The sequence below is a fragment of the Geospiza fortis genome, unplaced genomic scaffold (assembly GCF_000277835.1).
Source record: "Geospiza fortis unplaced genomic scaffold, GeoFor_1.0 scaffold246, whole genome shotgun sequence".
Lineage (NCBI taxonomy): Eukaryota > Metazoa > Chordata > Aves > Passeriformes > Thraupidae > Geospiza > Geospiza fortis.
The window spans coordinates 847634-869136 of record NW_005054476.1 but is presented as its reverse complement, the minus strand read 5'-3'; the positions used below and the strand labels follow the sequence as shown (position 1 = coordinate 869136).

Sequence of the window (21503 nt, the reverse complement as noted above, 5' to 3'; positions counted from 1 at the left end):
TCACTGTAGATGGAAAAAAGGCTATTCATGAAAGATGAAAGATAAAAGCAAAATATTTGATGAAGCACTCTTCAGATATTGAAGAATTTATGTGCAGCAGTTGTTCCTCCTATTGTAAGCAGCTTTTAGTGTGGAGAAACAAATCTCCCTCATGGAAAAGCATTCCTTCTTATATAATGGTAGGTAACTGGGTTTGGTTAGTTTTAAATAAATGTTATTGATTACCAACTTTGATCTTTGATATTGGCAAAGAAATACCTTACTGCCATGGGGCAAACATACTGTGGATGTAGTGAGCTCCCAAGAGCAGTAAATAAGTGTTCTCAGAAGTTTGTACATTATTTTCTGCTGGGAGCCTTAGGAATGTTTCCCATGGGAGCAGGAGAGATAAATAAAAAAATGCTGAGCCACAGGGTGTATTCCCAGCAGTTTTGTGGAGACACCAAATGGACCTCATCTCCCCAGGAGATGGTGCTGAAAGTTATGTATCTGTCTTTCCAAAGGAACTTCTTCTGGATATTAATTCTCTGTGAAGAGGCAGAAGCACAGGCTCCTGCCTTCAAGACTCAAGATCTCCTGGAAATTAGAACTTCCATTTGCTCTTGTGCTGCAAGGTGCTTACTATTCTCAAAATGTACACTCCTAAGGTATCGCATGCTCCTATGTAACCACTGGAGCTGGCTTAAAGTCCTCAAGGTCTAAGCTTAATTAACTTCTCTTGTGTTCTGCTGTACAAAGTCTCCCTCTTAAGGTGTCCCTGCTCCAATGTTTTTACTTGGGGACAGTTTTGTTTCTGACACTGTTACATCTTCCTGGGTGAAGCATAGGTGCCAAGGAGAGAGGTGCTTAATACTGATGTATGGAAGTATTCCTACAGGGAAGTTTTGGAGTGATTCTCTGGTTGGGGTGGGAAGGGCAGAGAGTAGGATGTGGCACCAGGCTGCTTGCAGCTACAATGTGTGAGGGCCTGGAGACTCTCAGACTTTGGGTAAGCTCAGTGATGGTCTTAGCCTGGACTGGGTCTGCAGAGTGCCAAACTCTATTCCAGCATGATTTTGTGTGATTTGAGTGGGAAGTGGCAGTAGGACTTAGGTATTGATTGTGAGTAGTTGATTGTCTTCCTTGCCGAGCTGAATGCTTTCCCAGTTCCTCCGTGCTGTAGTTGATGTTTGAAGAAGGGTGGAAAGGGATGATTTTCCATGGTTGGATACAGGTTTTGTATTTGCTGCTCTTGCCAGGTAGTTGGTATCTTCTAGCCAGCCTTTTGTGGAAAGAAGATGGTTTCTGGCCTGTCTTGTCCATTCTGTGCTTTCACATTCTTTGTTTGCAGTGGGTCTGGCCCTAATTCTGGGCCTATCTGTGTGTTCAGTGAGGCTGAAATGACTGCCTTACTTAGACTTCAAGACACAAAAAAATAAGTGTGGTTTAAAATGTAAATTTGTATTGGCCTTTCAGCATGCCTTTGCTAATGCACAGAGCTGTGTTACACAGAGCTGATCCAGCTCTGGCTGGAGTCAGGAGTAATTTGTTGTTGTCTGCTCTGGGAGCCTGGTCAGGTCCATTGTGGAATGCCTACATGGGGATGCACAAAAGAGTATGGACAGGCTGGCCTCTGGATGCAGGCTTGCTGCCAGAATGAGACTGAGAAAATGTATCTGAAAGAATGGGACCTATTTTATTTTAAAAGATATGAAAGAAAAGAATGGGTGCTTCAAAGGGTGTCCATCAGCAGGCAGATAATTTTTGTTCCACTGGTATATTAATTTTTCTCCCCTCAGTCCTTAAACTGGGATTTTTCTGGGCAGGGACTTTGTCCTTACATGTTTTTGTGTAGTGTCTGCAACAGTAGAGCCCTGATATTGCATAGGACATGAGAATAATAACTGGTCTGATTTGTATATTTTAAATCAAGTCAACTGAAAGAGATTACTCCTTTTCTTTTAGTCAGCAGTTGCATGTCAGAAGGGAAGTTAATTTTCTTATTGCAGAAGTTTTCTGACCTATGTTAACAACTCTTTCTTAAGCTTCCTAATTCCATCATATTCCTTTATGCATGAACATAATTTGTTGTGTCCCTGACTGCAAAACACTGAATGATATTTTCAATGATAGACAAGCAAGAACATTAATGTATGTTTAGGCAATGGGTTTAAATTTTTTTCTATTTCTTCTCCTTCCTCTCCTCTCGTCTCCTCTTCTTTCTGATAAAAGCATTCCAGATATTTTTATTTTTATCCAGTGGTTCCAGAATTAAAATACATCCCATTTATTTATTTATTTATTTATTATTTGTTTATGTTATGTTGTTACCATATTGGACTCTGAAAATTTTTCTCCAACTTAGCTGTTGTCACAGTTTGATAATAAGCTAAACACAGCTTTAAGACTGGTGGTGGCAAGGTGAGGAGAATAAAGTCGGTTTGATGTAACGTGCTGATTTGCTGTAGACTTGCACTGCAGTTCAGATTGTTTAAGACCACTGGTAGATTAATTCTGCATGAATGGTCAGTTCAGTTCCATGACTGTCTCTTATACTGCTGCTGACATAGAGCAGCCATAAAAAGCACAAAGCCAGCATAAGCTCTGTATCATATGTTCTCACTGATGCCTTCGGAATTTGGCTTTTATATTTTTCACGTAATTTAGTGTATAACTCTAAACTCCATATAGAGTGCTAGTTACTACTTTCCCATTTTGGTCAGACGAAACAATTCCTCTCCAGGCCTGGTATCAAGGACTCCTCACTGTCTCAGGCCCTGAGAAATGTAGACAAAAGTGAGTTGGGGGTGGGAGCAATGACTTTATTATCTGAAGCTGTAAATGGAAGATTAACCCCCAAAATGCAAACGGACCAAACTTATATAAGTACAAAAACCCGTGACCCATCATCCATTTTGAGTGTAGTCCCTGGAGAGGCCTTGTCTGCCCTAAATGCACCTGAGGGCCCTTCAATAAATATAATTACTTTTTGTTCCCTTAATTTTTTCTGGTCTCTGTTTTTAGGTAGCTCCACCAGGCACCATCACTAATTCAGCAAAAATGAGGTTGTGTTCCCAGAGTCTGACATGGGTCAGATTAGTGCGGCTGGATGTTGCTTATGGTGATGTGGAAGAGGTGTTGCTGCCAGCTGTATCTTAAATTGAGTAAAGGGCTGGTTGAGAGGAACAGGGGCTAAACAGAAGAAACTCCTCAGGACTGAGGAGGACAATTTTTTTGTGGTAAGATAATGCCGTAGAAAATAAAGACCTGGAAAGCATCTGGACATATTGCATGTGCACTGAATGAAAAGCATTTGTCTAATACATGATTTTTAAAGTGGGTAATGTTTAGAGGCAGTTTAACAGTGCACAGTAGCGTAGAGACTTGCAGACATATGTATGTCATGACCTCTTACTTTGTTTCTTCTTATTACAGGTATTTTTTTTCTTTCTTCTGTTTTTTTTAAAAAATTCAGTTGGATTCTAATTCCTTTTGCTGGAGGCAAATCTTGCAGTTCTCAACAAAAGCCCTTGTTTTTCTGTCTGTGTCTCTGAAGAGAGCAAACCTTTGTTGAGGCTAGTGAGGAGGTAGAAGGTGTAACTCATTTTGAGACATCAGCTTTGGGTAGAAGCCAGTGTGTGCAATTTGAGAAACTCCCAATACAGTGGATGCATTTCAGTCTGTCACTGAAAGGGGAGTATTGCAATAAGCTTGACTGAAAACCCACAAGCTTTAAGGATGGTCTCCTATTAAACCCCAACAACATGAAACACCTATTAAATCCCAACAACATAAAGCAATCCTTTATCTCTCTTCCCCTAATCAAGGCCAAAGGCTTGTTAAGCCGTTAAAGAAGCACAAAGTATGTACCAGGCTCAGGAGGTGGGAGAGGCCAGACAGGGATTGTTTGGGTGGGAGGAAGTTCACAATGCTGTGTGTTCGGTGACTGTGTGAGTGGTGTTTTCAAGAAGGGTGAGGAAAATCCATCTCTGGGGAGTAAACTTGGGCAGCTTTTATCCTGCTGTGAGGCAGGGGAGTCAGCTAGTTAATTGGTCAGTATCTCCTCCATCCTTCTTTGCTTGGAGTGTACTTTTGTGGTCAGTTTGGATGTAATAGAGTACTTAATTTTTTTCCAGTTTATGTAAGCTATTTACTCAAAAAGGCGGCTCTAGCTTCTACCAGTACTTACTTTTTCTTTTAAAAAGGCACTGCATCTGAACCAAAATGAGGAGCTTCCTGCTTTTTCATGTCAAAAGAGGGAAGCTTATTAGGAAATTAGCTTCATTACGATATTTCTCTTTCAGTGCTTTTCTATTCAAGATAGTGCTGGGGCCTTGCTAGAGGCATCCTTCAGATTTTGTTTTGGTGGTCACTGAACACTTTCTTTTCTCACTTTTTTTACAAGAACAGAGAGCTGCCTCAGCTACTAGTCAGTGGACTTCCTGTGTGCTGTATTGCCTTAAACACCTGTGGGGGTGATGCTTCTTACTGGTGCTGGAGGTATCTGTGCAAATGCATCCTCTGCATTTCTCAGAAACCTGCCACATGCTGAAGAAATACCAACAGGTAGCTGATGCCTAAAGCTGATGTGGTTTGGAGAACCTGTCGTGGTACACTTTGGATATTTTTAGCTCTACAGTTTGAAAGCTAATGCTTCTAGAGAAATGTTCATCTTTTATCTCTTTTTTTTTTCCCAGTTTGTAACTTCTTCCCTTCCCTGAATGCAGTGTTGCTGTTTCATTGTGTGCTGAATCCCATTGCATTCAACTCAGTTGGAGTGCATGCTTTATAAGCAAGTCCATAACTGCATTTGCTGCAGTCTGTAGACAAGATCTGTCTGGTGGACACCATAAAAACATCACAGAACATTGGAAAGGCATATTTATAACTTTTTTCCTGCTATTAATATTTTGAATATGATTGATTTGGATTCATTTAGAATTTTCCTGCTGCTAAAATTTCCCTATTTTAGCATCTTTTATCTAGAAGTGTTCACAGTTGCAGGTGAGTTGTAGAAGGGTCATTTAAACTGTATGGCTGCTACTGCTCTTGTCCAGGCACAAGTAAAATATAAACATTTTCTGAAGTGAATCTTCTCAACAGTGAAAAAATATTTATGTGAAATTGCAGTGGCCAGTAACAGCTGACATAGAGGAAAATATTCCTCTTGTTGCTGACAATACTTGGAGATTTGCATTTACTTCAATGTGTTGGGACTTGTGTTTTGGGAACAATTAAGCCATTGTTTTACCCCAGCACATAAATATTTTTCTTACAGCATGTAATTACAAAGCTGGTATTTGTTTGTCCTGTTACATTTGGAGATGGTATCCTTGAAACCCTGGATAAAACATTACTTCTCAAGCTGTTATGCTACATGCTTAGTTTGGTAAGGAAATTTTTAACGTACGTTAGAATGTGTTATTTTTATGGTAAAAAACTGCTGGGAAAGTAGATTTTTCCAGGCTATGTATACATGGACAGAGAGAAATTGTTGAAATTAAGCATGGTGGCTTGGATCTGGAAGTCCTCTAAAGATCTTTCTGTGTTGCACCTGTTTTGCTGGGGCAAGTTCCTGGTGAGGAAGATGGTGGTTGTCAAAGTGGAAGAAGCTCAGTACACATTTAATGGCCAGTTATTTATTGAGGCATGAAGTGTCTTGCAGCTAGGGATGAGGCGTAGTGGAAGTGCCATGGTGAAACCTTCAGCCTCTCTTGCCTGCCTGAGTGCTGCTGTGTTTCAGCTGTGAGGGATTCCTACCCACACTGCCTCCTTCTCCTCACAAAGCCTGCCTCAGTCCCTTGCTGGGATGCAGAGCAGGGTCAGATGAGTGTCAGGAGGTGGAAGTTCTCCCAGGTCTGGCCTTTGCTTCTTCCTACCCAGGACATGGGGTTCAGTGGACTCTGCTACTTGCACGCCTGACATCGTCAGTTCTCAAGTGCCCTAGACAAACCAAGGGCAAATGTATGTCTGAAAAACCTGATTGGTGACGCTGAAAGAGTGCATAGACCTATAAATCTTACTAAAAACACAAACCTTGCTAATCTCCTCCCTGGTGCCAGTGCCAGGACAGTGTCTTCCCTGGTAATAAAAGGTTGGCTTTACTTTATGCATCCCAGAGAGGTAAAAACTAACACTTCCTCAGCCGCAGGTTTAATGTGTTCAGAGTTGAGTCTGTGTCTCACTTAAGGTCCCCCCAACTGCATTGTCTTCTTCCCAGTTCCTGTGTATGCTTTTCTGGTTTTTATTTGAAGGATTACAATGACAATCTTGGCTTTCTTTAAATTGATGTCGAAACTCCTCTTGGCTGCAGTAGGCTGAGGACTATAGGTTGAGTCAAGGGTGTTGCTGCAGCTGCCTGAAGTTCTCTGCTGTTACAGGTCTGAATGGTGTTTGAGAGATCTCCAGTTTGCATGTGCTCCTGTGGTGGTTCTGTAGAGATGAATACCTTTTTTAGCCATGCCTGTGTAAATCTAAGTAAGATAGTGGCTGGTCAGTGTCAGTAAGTGCTCTTTGTGTTAAAAAATTGTTTTCTCTACAAGTCCATCAGAATCAACACAGTGTGAGCTTGAGGCAAGGACCTTCCCCTGCACCTGCCTGAGAAATGGGCTTTGGCCAGGGGCTGTGATTATTTGCTGAGATGGTGAAATGGCACATCCTTCCCCTTGCTTTGATTAAGTGGGGACTGAACTATCTGAGGTTCACAGGGACCCTGAAAGCATGCTTAAGCATACCTACATGTAGAAATCAAGCTCTTTCTGTTATATTTTCCCAAGTCTATGAGGATACAGGTAACCTTATTAAGGCAAGGAAAGAGTTGGGAGAGTTGTTAGGCTGTTGTTAAAAGAACCTGTGAAAATGGTGTCAAAGACATCTAGCAACGGGATTGTCAAGAATCTGGCTCATCTGGATCCATGCTCTCACAGCTACTTTGTATTCAGTGTACTTGGCCACTTTTCCAAAGATGAGGTGCCAGTGTGACTTACCTCATTTGGATTTTGGTATCTGGAGGATAAGCTTAAATTTTATGTTTAGAAATGTAGAAGAAACAGTTGAGACGTGTTTCCAATTTCGGTGTCTGCAGCAAACTCAGACCAAATATCATTCTATAGAAGACCAGTGTTCTCATTTCAGGTGGTGTGTATCCTGTAATCTATTTCTGTTGATTTTGCTCTTTTGTACTGATATGTGAGTTAGGGCTTAATTACTTACTTTTAAATGCCAATAACTGTAGTTTTAGTTTCTTTGTGCTTTAGTAGTAAGTCAGTGCCAGGGTTTTTTTTTTCAGACTTGAGATGGTGCTTTGGTCATGCCTTGCAGAGCGGGTTGTGAAGCAGTGGAGACTTTCTCTTAGGTGTGGTAACAGTGATGCTGGGCAAATGAGTTTCGTAAGTGTGAATTTCTCATGGAAGACCTGGAAAAGTGTTTCATTGTTGTTTATGTAGACCATTTAATTGCTGTAACAGTTAACTGAATATGCTTTTATTGAAAACCTGGATTGAGCATTCTGGCTCTGCCAGGAAGCAGTGCTTTTACAAAAGAGGTGTCACCTCCCAAAACCTCCGGGAAAGCCTTGTGAAGCAGACAGACATTTCTTTGGAGAAGGACTAAATTACTGCATCTCATTGCAAGATCTAGCCTGCTCCCCTCTTGATTGTGTGCCTTGTTAGGAAAGGAGGAGGAAGAAGGGAGCTGGAATTGGTCCCACTCCTGTGACTCTGAGTTAATTTGTCTGCGGTGGAAAGATCTGTTCAGGTAGTTCCTGCTGCAGCCTGCTCCTGGGGCTGGACTGGCCTTGTCTGAGGGACTCAGGACATAAATACTTCTGCAGGGATTGGGTATAAAACTTGAATTACTTTCTCAAAGTATTTTTCTACATAGGAGTGCAAGTGATCTTTTTGGAAAAAAAAGTGATTAAATAGGTCCTGTAATATATTTGGCTTCACACAGAGACAATTTGAAAGTAAACTGATACTTTTTTTAGTTGCAGCGGTGGCAGAAAGAAGAAATATTTTTGAACGGAGCAACATGAATCAGGAATATCTGAAGGCAGGATAGAAAGTGCTGGAGATGATGATAGGAATTTGTATGAAATAACTGTTTCTGATGTTAGGTGTGATAATCATACAGCATCCAAAATAATATTCCGCTATTACTTTCTGTGTTGTCTCTGAATCTTATACTGTAATATAGGTTTAACCTCTTTTTGGAGGTTGGGACTTTCCAGTTGAATCACTTAATTGTTTGGCCAGATACAGGTAGCTGCCAATTTCCTTCCTTTTGTAAAATCTTTGCTTAAATGACCGTGACTTGAATTTTCTTTAGTGTTGCAAGGAGTGAGCTCTATAGAACTTGTTTTTTATTACGTACACATGAGCTTTCCACTGTCTTTTTTCCTCTAGACAAGGATTTGTGAAATTCTCTCTCATGCTTACACATTATGTAATGTAATTAGTTTAAGATATTTCTCTGTCCTTTGTGAACCTGTGTTAACATTTTTTAAAAAGGAGCAGTATGGCTAAAATTTGGCTTGAATTTTTTTCCCCACCAACAGTGGCTAATTAAGTGAGAAAAGTTTCCACATAATATCTCCCTTGTTTTGCATAGTTAGGGCAAAGAAAACATGAAAACTGTGTGGCTGTGTACTTTCTCTGACCCAGGGGTCCAGAGGGCATAGAGATGGTTTGGGAGTTGTGGCCTCAAGTGCCCATGTGGAAGAAATTCTGCTGTGCTCCTGTTTACCAGGCAGCTGAACCCACTGGAGCAGACTGTGGGGGACCTTCAGAGACTTACTCTATTCCTCTCTCCTTACATTATTACTCAACAGACCAAAATGGTTATTCACAACTACAATAAATTCTTTAAAAAAAAAGATTGTTTTAATAACAACAGTAAAAACAGCAACTGCAATAATAGCAACACATTCTGGTTATAGTAGTGCAAAACCCAAAGAGAGATAGGATAAACGCTTTGCAGCTATAATAACACTTCAGGCCACTAAAAAGAGGGGTGTTATCAGTGTTTGGGGATGACAGGCATGTTTGCTCTAGATACTGAACTTGTAATGCTGTTTACATTTGTCCTTACGGGAAGAGTCCTGAGGAAGATTTTGTGCTTGAAACCAGCCTTTGCCTCTTCACCTGAGTTCATTAGATTTGTCTGCATTGAAGAGGAAAAAACACATGCAGAATTTGTATTGTTTTGAGTGACGAGAAAGATGTCCTTGGGGAAGGCAGGCTGAGGTGTGAAGTTGTTGAGGGTGGCAAGAGTCACACTGCAGTGAAGTGTTTGGCTTATAATGAGCAGGGTAAGGACAGTCAGAGGCATAAGTGTGGCTTTCAGCCGCAGAATTTTCTCTGCTACTGTGTTGTGCTTTGTTTTTCGCAAGCCTTGTTTATGGAGCTGGTGGAGTCAGTGCTGCCGTAACTCTTTGAATAGAGCAGGGCAGGCATCTTTGGAAATATGGCTCAGATATTCTTCTGTAGCATGCTTTCTGCCAGATGTTGGGGCAATTCTGCCTTATTTAGAGCAACTGTGGCAGTCAGGAACTGTGCTGTAGCACACTATCCTCCTCCTCAAGGAAATGCATCTTGATCTAAATTTCCTCCCTCATACTTGTCAGGCATTTGTTATTGTTTGCCACTTCTTAGATCCTTTTCCTGTTCTTTTTTGAAGCTATTGTATGACAGGTTTTTCTTGGCCGGTTGCTTTCTATTTACTATAAAGAAACCCACAGACAAATATCTGGGAACTAGTGTTCTTTGAAACCATTTGTAGAATTGCATTGGTGCTTCTTTTTGAAAACTGTAGTCTAAGGTAATTTAAATCACTTCTGAATTTTTAAAATTTTTTAAAACAAAACTTGCTTTTGTAAATAACAAAATATTTGGGTTCAGGTTATTCTGATGCATTTTAAATAAAAAAGCCAATTATATTTGTGTGGGGTAAGAGGAAAGAAATTTCTTTAAAGACATTATTTAAAAAGCATTTTTAAAAATTAGCTTTGCTGTTGCAGGCATAAAACCGGTGTTGTTTTCTAAGTGGAAGTAGGAAATGGAAGATTTGTCACTGTATCAGGGCCTGCGTATAGCAGAGTTATGAAGATTACAATAAACTTAGACCTGAATTATACATCAGTGGGTCTGTTGAAGATGAGAAATTTACTGGATGTTTCAGAATGCACTTTCAATTTCAGGGACAAGTGACTATACGTGCAAAATTTGACAAAGACATTTACCTCCCAGTGGATGCTGAGTTTTACTTGATTTATGATGGATCCCTGAAGAGACACATAGTGGTTGCTGAGCGACTTAGTGACAACACTCTTCAGTCCATAGCTCCAGGTGAGCCTTAGTTCATGTTTGTATTTTTCCACTCTTTGCTCTACCCCAACCCCATTTCAAAGCTCAGCATTACTGGACAGTTTGATAAAACTGTTTTATGTCTCTGTAATGGAGAAAATGCAGGGATTTGAATGATGGGCTTTAGGATCCAGGTTGAGTTTGACTCTCCATAGGTGATCCTGCCTCTTGTAGCAATCCATGCCAACGCAGTATCGGATTAAGTTTTACTGGACTTGCACCACAGGGTGTGCATTAAAGTGCAGTGTTCAGGGATGGCAAAATTTTTAATATGACTTGATTCTGTGCCACAGCCATTTGCCTCTGGTAATCCTAGCACCTGCAAAAGTCCTGTTATTTCTGAGCCTTCTGTTGGTGCAACTGTCAGCCTGGCTTGCAAGACCCTCCTGCTTGTGATGCTTAGAGCTCTGCTGGAGCTGCACATGGTACAGAAGTGTCTGGGAAACTGTTCCAGGGTGCCTCGCTGGAAACAAGGGACATCTGTGTTGCCTCCCAGCTGGCTCTCTGCCTTGGGCTTGTCTCCCTCATGGATGTAACATACACCCTGCTTGTCACCTTTATTGTGTGCTTTGTGGCCTTTTCATTTGTGTGAGTAGGAGGCAGTAAGATGTGGTGTACCTGTGCAATAGGATCTCCTTGTTTTCTCTTGCGTTCTAAAGGGGATTTAGAGTCTGAAAATAAGTGCAGAGTATAAAAAAGGAAAGTTCATTGCTGTTACATAGTGGCTCCTCTGAACCTGTAAATGCTAAATAATTGTCATGGATTACAACTGGGAAAAATACAATGCTAGGCATGCTCCAAGTGGGTTTTAATTTTGTTTTTAAGATCTCAGCATATTCTGTGATACTCTTAAATGGTTCCTTCTGGGGTAGGACCAAAATCCAATGGCTAAAGGCAGCCCTTAATCATAACAAAAGCCATGAACAGATTACAATAAAATGTGAGGTTAAACTATATCCCTGCTGATACTGGTGTTATTTTAAGGTAGCCAGATTGCACATAAGGGAACACAGAACACTTTAAAAACAACTAGTTGTGACAAGTACATGCTTCCTTCTGCAGTTACTGCACATGTACTCATAGCTTTTCAGAGTACATTGGAAAATTTAAACTTGCGCCCTTAGTACATCATGTTTAACTCTCCAGTGAGAAGTACAGCTTGCACCTCTTTTAGATATCCTCTTTTAGCTATCCACCCTGCCTTAGATGTCAAAGGAGTAGGAGAGAAAGACAAAATGGTGAAGAGGCTAAAGGGAAAAACTCCCTTGGACTGGAAGGGTCCCAGCTGTAAGTTACAGAATTGATACAGCATTTAATCAAGTTTGCCAAGACCCTGAAAAGTGCATTAGTTAAAAGCTTTTGGGTTCTGGCTTGGGTAAATGCAAAATCAGTTTTAATAAATAGATTATTTAGTATTAGTATTACTCAGAATTAATTTTGCAGGCCACAACTCCACTCTTTTCAAGAGCATCTAAGTTTTCTTAATGCTTATCCAGGAATCTTTAATTCTTTCTACTGTGGTTGAAGAACCCTCACCTAAAAAGACTGATTCTAGAATTAATCAAGTTGGTATAATTGGGAGGACTGTCGGTTCAAGTCTAGTTGAATCCAAGTTCATCAGTGTAAATGGTTGGTGGATGTCTAAGACTAATCAATGTAATGAAAGGGAAGAATAAAATAATTCTAAATGGGCAGCCACAGCTCTTAGATGCAGATGAGAATGAAAAATAACTGATATATTTTCTGAACACAGATGATGTTAGTGATTTATTTACATTATAATTATAGGCCATGGATACCAAGAAGCAGTTTCTGTGTCTGTGTTAATGTACATGGTGGGTTTCTCACCTGTGGTCCTCGGCAGCTGTCCCATCACTTACAGAGAGAATCTGTCATGCAAGTTGCCTCGCTTTCTGGTTGATTGCACAGAATGTGTCACTGCCAGTAGTCACAAGATGTTGCTGGATAAGTTTGGGTTAAGGATGAAAGATCTGCAGTACCTGGATAATGATTTGATGATGGCTGTTGCTTATGAAAAGTTGCCTTCAACCTGGAACATCCTTGGAAGCTGCCCAGAAAGTGGTAGAGTTTTATTTGAAGTTAGAAAGCTTTTAACAGTGGTTTGGTGCACAGTTCAGAGCAGAATATCTCACTGTTTGGTCCAGATTCTCTACTCTTGTGCTTTATTTTGTGGTTAATACAAAAAATTGTTCAAGTGCGAGAGGGGTAATCAGCGATTTGGTTTGTGCCCAGAGAGTTAAAAAGGATGGTTCTTGTAACTCTGTCTCCCTAGAAGGTTTTTCTGCCTTGACTCACTGTGAGCACAGTTGTTTTATTTATAATTAGAGCTGTTTAAAAGAAGCAAGAACTGTATCATAAAGCTTTGCAGCCATAATTCAAACCAAGTGAGATATTTTGTCTTGGGAGAAAAAGGTGATAGTCAGAGGAGAGTATGTTACTGTAAGCATTCCAGTGTGCAGAGTGAATTTTTGCCATTGTTCTGTCAATGTTTATCCTTCACTTATGACTGTGGTCATTCTTTGGGGAAAATATCATTAAACAAGTTTATAAGTGTTTTTTTTTTTTTTTTTAGTTGTAGAGGAAGTGGAATGAAAATACCTGTGAAACTTTATGTTAGGGTATGCTCCTGAAAAGCTTCATAACAAAATCAGGTGGGATTTTCCTAGTTTCAGGTTTCATTGCAAACAAAGGACTGTAGTTAGGGTTTGCTGAAGAGTATATTTTTCTTTTGCAGAATCAGCTGATTTATAGCTGAGGGTGGAAGCTGTGTTATACTTGATAGCTTCACATGTTTTTCATTGAAAATTTGGTAGTTTTTGCTGTTTCCCTTTTAGTACTTTAAATTGCTGAAAATTAGAAGACAGGCAGTTTCCATGTCAGCCAAACTGAAAGAGATGCATGCAAGCTTTTCGGAAATAAAAACATATCAGTTAAACTCATTTCTTTGGGTAAAGGCTTTTTTCGCATTTTAAATCTTTCTAATTCTTAATGACAGATAACTTAAACTCTGAAGAATGTTTTTTGTCTATCTGTTGCAAACAGATGTAAAACCAAATACCAAGTCTCATTCAAATAATGGCTAGACAGGAGAGAAAAATAAAGGTTGTTAGTTGTTTCATTTTATGTGGAGTAAATATTTGCTCAGCTTCTGAAAAAACTGTTGTATTTTAGCAATGAGGACTTTGTATCAAAGCCTGAAGAAATCAGCTGTAGTTTTGTTCACAGGCTTATCTAAGCATTTAATCAGCTGAAACCCAACCCAGAAGCATCAGCAAAATGCCAGAGGTACTGAGAGATTCTTGGGCATAGCCAGCTGGGTACCTGCTTGCTTGAAACGTGGGGAAAGGTTATCCTGGTTGTGTTGTAGGCCTAGAGAGGCAGAGAGCATCTCAGCTGGTATCAGAGTAAGCTCTGCCAGGGCAACTGCTATCCACGTAGCAAAATTCTTTAATTTTCAGTTGTGCTAACTGTTAATTTTCAGGTGTACTGCAATGTTTATATGGAAAAAGAATATGTTGCCCTTGCAAGACTTTTATAGATCTTGTATTTTTTGTTTCTATGTATTTTTCGTACTTTGTTCACTTTTCAGATTAAAATACTATACATAAATGAAATTTCATTGCAGCCAAAAAAGTTGGGATATGTGCCCCTATTGCCATACAGAGTCTCTGTGAACATTTGAATGTTAGACAAGCATGTCTTCAGCATACTGTGGTGGGGTTGCCTCGTGGGCACAGCTGCACTTGAAGAAGTGACATCTCTTTTTGTACAGCAGATGCTGCGCTTAAATGAAGCCAGGGTCTTTTGCCTGGTTTCTGAATAAACAAAACAAATTCCTGGGACCTGTTAGCGATGCTTATTTACAGTGGGATCTGTCAGTGCACTCCTGCCTGGGCAGTGCTTGAGCCCACCCTTGATGGGGAACTCCTGAAAGCTTTCTGGACAGCTTTTCCTTCAGCCTAAGGGAGGCTTCTCCTTCCCTGTATCTCTCTCTGAGGTCCAGGCTTGGGCTGGGCCTCATATCTATTTTGCTCTCCTCTAGGCAGTTTGTATAATTTTTCTTTAACTTCTGTATCCTTTCTCTCTCCTTTTGGAAAGTATAGTTTTGATCCTCTCTCCTGACTCTGAGAGGCACCGACTGGAGTTCCTTCCTTATGCTGTCCCCATCCCTGTATTTTGGTCCCCAAAGCCAAGAAAGCCAAGCAAAGCTGAGGGCTGTCTGTTGCTGAGGGGGGCCTGTGCACAGAGGGGAAGGAGAGGGAGGGAGAAGGGGATGGACTGAATCTGGAGAGCTTCAGATGTCTCAGCACATGAGGAGAAGTCCTTCATCTTCAACAGTGAGGTAATCAAAGGTTATCCCTGTACTTTTCTACATGCTCTGAAAGTTCAAAACAGGTAAGAAATAGGATCTAGAAATTTATGAGTATTTAGAAGTAGAATGAGAACTTTCCCTTCCTGCTGTCGCTATGACTCCTCGTACCAAGGATTGGAGGTGTCTTGACACTTGACAATGTCAGGATGTTCTTTTTGATATGAATGTTATGAAATACATGGGTGCTATCATCCAGCATTACTTAGGGCATAACACTTTCGTGATTCAGTCAGTTTTCAGAGCTACAGGGCTATTTTTGTTGGAAAAAATACTTTTGAGTGACATGTTGCTGGAGAAAACTATTGCACTGTCTGCTGTTTTTTGACCTCATTGATTTTTATAAGGATTTAGAAATGTAAGGGTTGATGGAAAGATAGAGGAACTCTTTAGTCGTAGGAGTTTTGGTATTCAGGAAAAATGTTTGAATTCCTTTTATAAGGTATAAGAAGGATTGGATAAAGAGAGCCAAGAGATTGTCTAGAGAGCATTGCAAATAATTCAGGAATTTAGTGTAGTTGCACAGGTCAGGAGTTATTGGCCATTTTATAGGAAGTTGGACAAAAGAAACAAGAAAGCATGACCCTCTTTGTAATCCTGACTTATAATAGATGTCTGTGTGACAGCTGTGACAAGAGCTGCTCACTCCCACAGAGTGGCCAGATGCTGAGATCAGCATCTTGGTGCTAGAGAAAACTGGGGACTCAGCAAAGGTGCTCTGCTTAGACATTTATTTGTTGGTGGGTTTCAGGAAAGGGGAAGGAGGGGTAGGGAGGAGGAAGAGGGAGAAGCCGATTTTGTTTATTGCACCTTGATAAAGGATATTTTCCTTCTGAACCAGATTATTGAATTTATGGAGACAATCAGTATTAAATAATAACCTAAAAAGTGCTGCCAGAAAAAAAAAAGAGAATTTTCCCACAGTGTTTTTGTTTACAAAAAAATTTTAAAAAAAGGGAAAGATGCAAAGAAGGAAGGGAGGAAAGAAAGACTAAAAAAGAGAAAGAAGAAATAAATCTGAATGAGAAAAATGCTTCCAAGTAACTCTTTTTTTCTTAGCACCATCAGGTTATGGCAGCCTTCCAGTACTGGCAGTCCCAAGAACCATCAGACATAGGTTCAGCATCTTCTCTGTGGCTTTTTTATCCTTGACAAACACAGGTTTACATTTCTCAGCTGTCGGAGGGCAAATGGGAGCACAGGAGGGCACTTTGCAAGCACTGCTCTTTATGGACAAGAAACTGAGGGCATCTTAGTTTCTGGTTGTTTTTGAGGCGCTGTCAAGAGAGCGAGTTCGTGTTGTCCGGGTTACTTAACTGTGCTGGTAAACAAAGAACACTTGCTGCCAGCTTTGCCACTGTTTACAGTTATTTTCAAGAGGAAGACTGCTCTTTTAGGTTTTTGTCTATTAATGGAAGCAATAATGTTACAGCCTGAATTAATAAAACTAATTGTGGATCGAAGAGAAGGAAACAGTGTTTAGTTCCCTTTTGTGAACAAGGAGATTTTCCATTTTTTTCTCTTAAATGTGCTGTAATTGTTTTCTAGGGATAGGTCTTGTGAAATGAACTGAGCTACCGTGTTGCTTTAGAGTCTGCCTTTGGGGGACACTTTCCCATTTTCTGTGGCACTTTTTCCTTTTTGTAATTAATGCAATTCTTTTTACTTGGTATTCCTTCTAAAGTGCACAAGCTCAAACCTGACTGATGCATGTCAGGGTTTTGATGTAAATTAAAGAAATTCTGTCTGTGTCTCCTCTTCAGCTGGAATTTTAGATTACTTTTTTTTTCCCATGGAAGGAAATGGAGAGGAGTGCAGAATGCCTGTTCTCCTTCACAGAATTAGAAAAACACTGGGAACAGTGGATAAGTGGGTCTAGGTCTGGTGAGGTTTGTGAGGAGAGGTAATTGTATTTTGGTCAGAAAATTCAGGAAGTTAGAGAAACAGATAAATCTTTGTCCCAGCAGGAGTTTGTCCTTTTGGAAACTGCGCCTGGCAGAGGGAGGAGGATGCTAGCCTGTGTGTTGTGAAGCAGATGAGTGTCTTCTAGAGCCTGCTGCTGGCCCAGAAACCTACATGGGGCAAGATATTGTCAAGCACGCTTCAAGCTATGGGTTTCCAGCAAGTGTACAATTCTCATCTCCTGGTTAGTGGAAATAATGGCAGAGAGGAGGCATTTGGGATCCCTTTGACCATGAGGAGGCTTTTCTGGGAAGAACACTGAGCACTTGGAGATACACAGAGTGACAGGAGAGTAAGTACTCTAAGAGATACAGAAGATAGTTTCCTATTGAAGGCAGTATAGAGAAGTGGGGCTCTGGAGCCGCTCTGCTGCTGAAGATACAAAGCTGTGCTCTGACCCAGACCTCAACCTTCAGTTGGCATTGGGCTGGAGAGCCCTGCTCTTCTCCTGGCTGAAAGGCTGTCCCAGCTGGTATTCTGCACTTGGGTGGTGCCCAAAATACAAGTGTCTTACACCAGACACTTCGGGGGAGTGTTTGGCTGCAGTACTAAAGGACGAGGACTATCCCTCCCAGCAACAGAAACCATCTCCTGTAGTGTTTTGCATCCTAGCTGGGGTCATCCAATCAGTAGAGTCAGCTGGAACTCCATCTGAGGTGTAGCTGTGGCTCCATGATGCATGGGGCTGGTGCATGGGAGCCTTTTCTAGCCCCCCTGCTGCTAGAACTGCTGAGGCAAGACTCCCTTTGCAATGGACCTTTATCTTCTCTCCTTTTCTTCTGTAGGATTGATGCCAGTCTCTGGGAGTTGGCTCACGTGGGTATGCTCTCCAATGGTCTGTCACATACCTCACTTCAAGCATTGTAGCCTGATGTCCCCCAACAAAACCCACTTGTGGGTTTTTGCACAAGTGGCGTGCACTGGAGACAACTTTATAAATAATCTCGTTCCTAATGGAGAAATGAAAAAAATAGCAGTAATGTATAAAAGTATGAAGTCAGGAAAAAAATTCAATTTGTTAGCCAGTTTTGATGTCACCCCCTGCCTTTCAGTCTTGGAGTTTTTAGTCTCCTTCCAGGAAATGAATGAGATTCAGAGCCCAGAAGGGGCTTAGTCATTTCTGTCAGAGAGAAATATTTGGTTTTAGGTTTTTTTTTTGGACATAAGAAGGGATTCAGGTGCAAGAAAGAACAAAAGGGTATTTTTTAATGTTGAAAACAGACTGTTTGGCTCAGCTCTGTGTAACCCAAACAGAATGTTTTGGCTGGAAAACAGGGATGTAATGCAAAACAGTCTTGATAGTGCCTGTCGTTTACAGCCCCGCCTACCTTGCAGTAGCTGACCCTGTCTGAATCAGCCAGCAGCATGTCCTTCAAATCATAGGAGTGGTTTTGTTTGTACATTGATGGAAAATGGCATTTTATACCATTGAAATTAAATACTATTTTATACCATTTAAATATGAATATGTTGAAGAAGTCTTGTGCTTTCCTTCTTTTCCTTATTTTGTTCCAGCTTGCCACAGAATGCAGTTGAATTATGTTGGGGTTTTTTCCACAATATTGGTCTGTGAGTATGTTTATTTCTGGATAGTTTTTTTTCTGTTGTGTTTTCTTTGTGGTTCCCCCCTCCTTGCCTTTATGCCACACTTGAATTCTTCCCCAAGGGTATGGGAAAATAAAGTGAGAAGTGTAGGAAAATGCCATTTGTTCTGCCACACTGAGGAAGTATAAGAGAAGGTGATAAAAGTAGAGAACTGAAACTAGAAATTGTTCTTAAGGGAAAGAATTGCTAACCTCCTGTTGTTTCAGAACTTTACAATCTTTTAATGAAAATCTTTTCTTTATAGGCATGTCTGTGTGTGTGTGTGTGTGTGTGTGTGTGTGTTTTGTTTTGTTTTGGTATTGCTGATTCTGGAATAGGACAACAGCAGATTTTGGATGTAAGTGTCCCTGGAGGTGATATGGTCCTACCCGCCACTTGGAACTGGGCTAGCTTTGGAGTTGTATCAGGTTGCTAAGGATCAGGTTTTGAACACCTCCAAGGACAGATAGTCTGTAACCTCTCTGGGCCACCTTGTCTCAGTGCTTCACCCTCCTTATGGTGAAAAATCCTTGTACTGAAGTGCATACTTACCTTTCCATTTATCTTTCTGAGTAGACAGTTTGAATTTCAGATTTTCCTTTTGTGAAGGTATTAGTAATTGCTTTATGTTATCAGTTTCTGTTCACTCCTGGGCAGGCCATGTGGGACTAATAAGAAGAGAGTAGCCCAACCCACATCATCTACAGAGGTAAAGGACAGGGAGGAATGTGAGTGCTGTTTCTGACTGAGTGTATCAGGGCTGAGAGCAGACACAACCTGCTGGGTGGCTCAGCTGCCATGCGCATTCAAGCTGGCCATGAACAAATTTAGCATAAGATTAGATGGAGGTTGTTAGGTTAGGCAAATAAAGATCAGTTACTAGACTATTTGTGGTGAGATAGTAGAACTTATTGTTTTAGATGCCAGTTTCAGAAGGCAAAGATTAATTACTGTTATTTTTAAAACTTGTTCTTTTGCAGCAGACTTATTCATACTACATTGTTTGTAAGATTTGGCTGCCAGAAGAGTAACTTTATTTGCACTTTTGGAGCAGAGAGAAGGCTATTCCTCATCAGGGCTATCTAAGGGCTCCATTTTTGCTGAGTGGGAAAGTGCTAATCTTATCGTCCTCAGAGCAAGCTTATCTGGCTTCTTTTTTTTTTTGCATTGTTATAGTATACATTGAAACCCAGTGGCCACAGGCCAACGTTCAGAGTAAAGTTTACCTTTTTGTTTCAATGCATTTAGTCTGAGGATTAGGGTTGCATCTACAGATATTTGGCATGCTTAATATTGAATTATGTATTTGCATGTGTTTTAATTAGATTAGTTTGTCTGCTGTCTTGTGTTAGCACTTTAAAGTGTTAGCACTTTAGACATCAAGACTTAGAAGAGTTTCAGTATGCCAGATCAAGAAGCAATTCTGAATTTTTTTTTTTTCCTGTGAATGCATAATATTTGTTCAGGGTCTACATTTTGGACCACATAATTTTCTGTGTATTTAAACATGAGCTCCTTGGTGTACATATAAACACTCCAGACAAGGTTTTCTGCTGGGCTCCAGACAGGTAGCACAGCCTTGAGTCTGCTGAAGTCCTTTCAGGGGAGACCCTGAAGTACAGAAATAGCACCGGGGCCAGTGCTGTCTATGCAAAGCACAGATGATGTTATCAGTCTCTATTCAGATATACAGCTAGGGAGGGGGAAGATACTGACGCACATTTTCATACTGTGACTGAATTGTTAGGTCGTTCTCCGAGTGAGTGAGAGATCCGGGCTTTGAGCATTGTTTTTCACTTCTGAGGATGGTATAATGAGAAAGGCATCCATGTCTAAACAGCAGAGACTTCTCCTAGCTGATTGTTGCATTGTAGTCAGTCTGCTGTTTTCTTGCTCTTGTGCCCTGCATCCCCTGAATTTCCCTCTGCACCATGCCCTATTTTCAATTTCTGTGCAATGGAGGGAACATGATATGCTTCCATCAGATGAAAACAGACTGGTTTTTTGGAGGAAATTTGAAGCTGTATGTGTTCAAACCACATCTGCCTGGGGGTGGGGGGGGGAAATTGTACTGTGGTCTCTCATTTTTCGTGTAGCACACCATGCACAGGTTTTGAGAAACCTTAACTATGGAGGAACTATTTAAATGTTCCTCCATAGAAGAGCATCTCAGCTCCAAGCAGACCATGGTGTTTGATGAGTAGTGTTTGATTGGGCTTCGAAACAGTGAGCTTCAGTCACTTCTTCTGGGCTGTGTTGGTCAAGGCCAGGTTAGATGGTGCTTTGAGAAACTTCTAGTGGAAGCTGTCCCTATCCATGGCAGGGTCTTTGAGTAGGTGGTCTTTGAAGTTTACTTCCGATCCAGGCATTTCTGTGGTTCCATGTTGCTTATGGTTCCGTTTAGCAAAGCAGTCTGCAAATGCTTGAGTTGGATTCAATGGCATAAACATTGCACATGCTCAAAAACTTTGAAACATCTGTGCTATCTTGTTTCATAGATGTGTAAATGCTATAGATCATATTAGTGTTGGTAACTAAAATGTAGCAATGATCATCCTTTCCAAAGACTTAAATTAGAAACACTGTGTAGACCGTGAAGGAAAAAAACTCCCCATGATTCATTACTTTCCTCTGTGGCTCTGGATCCTACAGCAGATCCTGTGCCCAGATGGACATATATTTTCCTATAATCTGAAATGGAGAGGCCAAGAAAAAATTTTAAAGACTGAAACCTGTGGAGAAAATTGTTGCATAGGCGGGCTAGCAGGTCGCATATTGGCTAGCCACAGTAAGATGAAGTTTAAAAAATAGTGGTGTGACATTTTAAATGCGTGTTCCGCAAATACTTAGGTACATATTATGTAAATGTTTAATGATATTCTGATATAAAGAATTATCCTTGTGTCTTGTTAATGTGTCTACTTCTGTTAGAACTGCAATAAAAATAGTTTTCAGACACTACATTCAGGTTTGCTGGCTGCTAAAGTGCTCAAGTGTGTGCCCTGAAACTCCCTTTTACTCTGATGCTTGGAATTTCTTTCATTTATTGAAGGAAGCATGGTGTCTTTTTCTGGGATTTGACTGTCTGGAAGTTTTGATTCCACCTGAAATGGAAAAGTAAAATGTCTGGATGGGTTGCCACCACATACTCAATACCAAATACTCAGATAAAAAACTGCCTCACCAGCGGAGACCCAACAGTGATTTTCCCTCTGTAGTGGTAGGGA

At 40.7% G+C, this 21503-nt stretch overlaps 1 protein-coding gene across 1 annotated transcript in view; it reads left to right on the top strand.

The window, feature by feature from the left end:
- The first annotated feature begins 955 nt into the window (after positions 1-955).
- ARHGEF28 (Rho guanine nucleotide exchange factor 28) overlaps positions 956-21503 on the top strand; it is a 106742-nt gene continuing 86194 nt past the window's right edge. Inside the window, 3 exon segments of the mRNA XM_031063008.1 lie at positions 956-988; positions 3004-3129; positions 10175-10322. Of these exon segments, the coding sequence (XP_030918868.1) occupies positions 956-988; positions 3004-3129; positions 10175-10322 (307 nt within the window).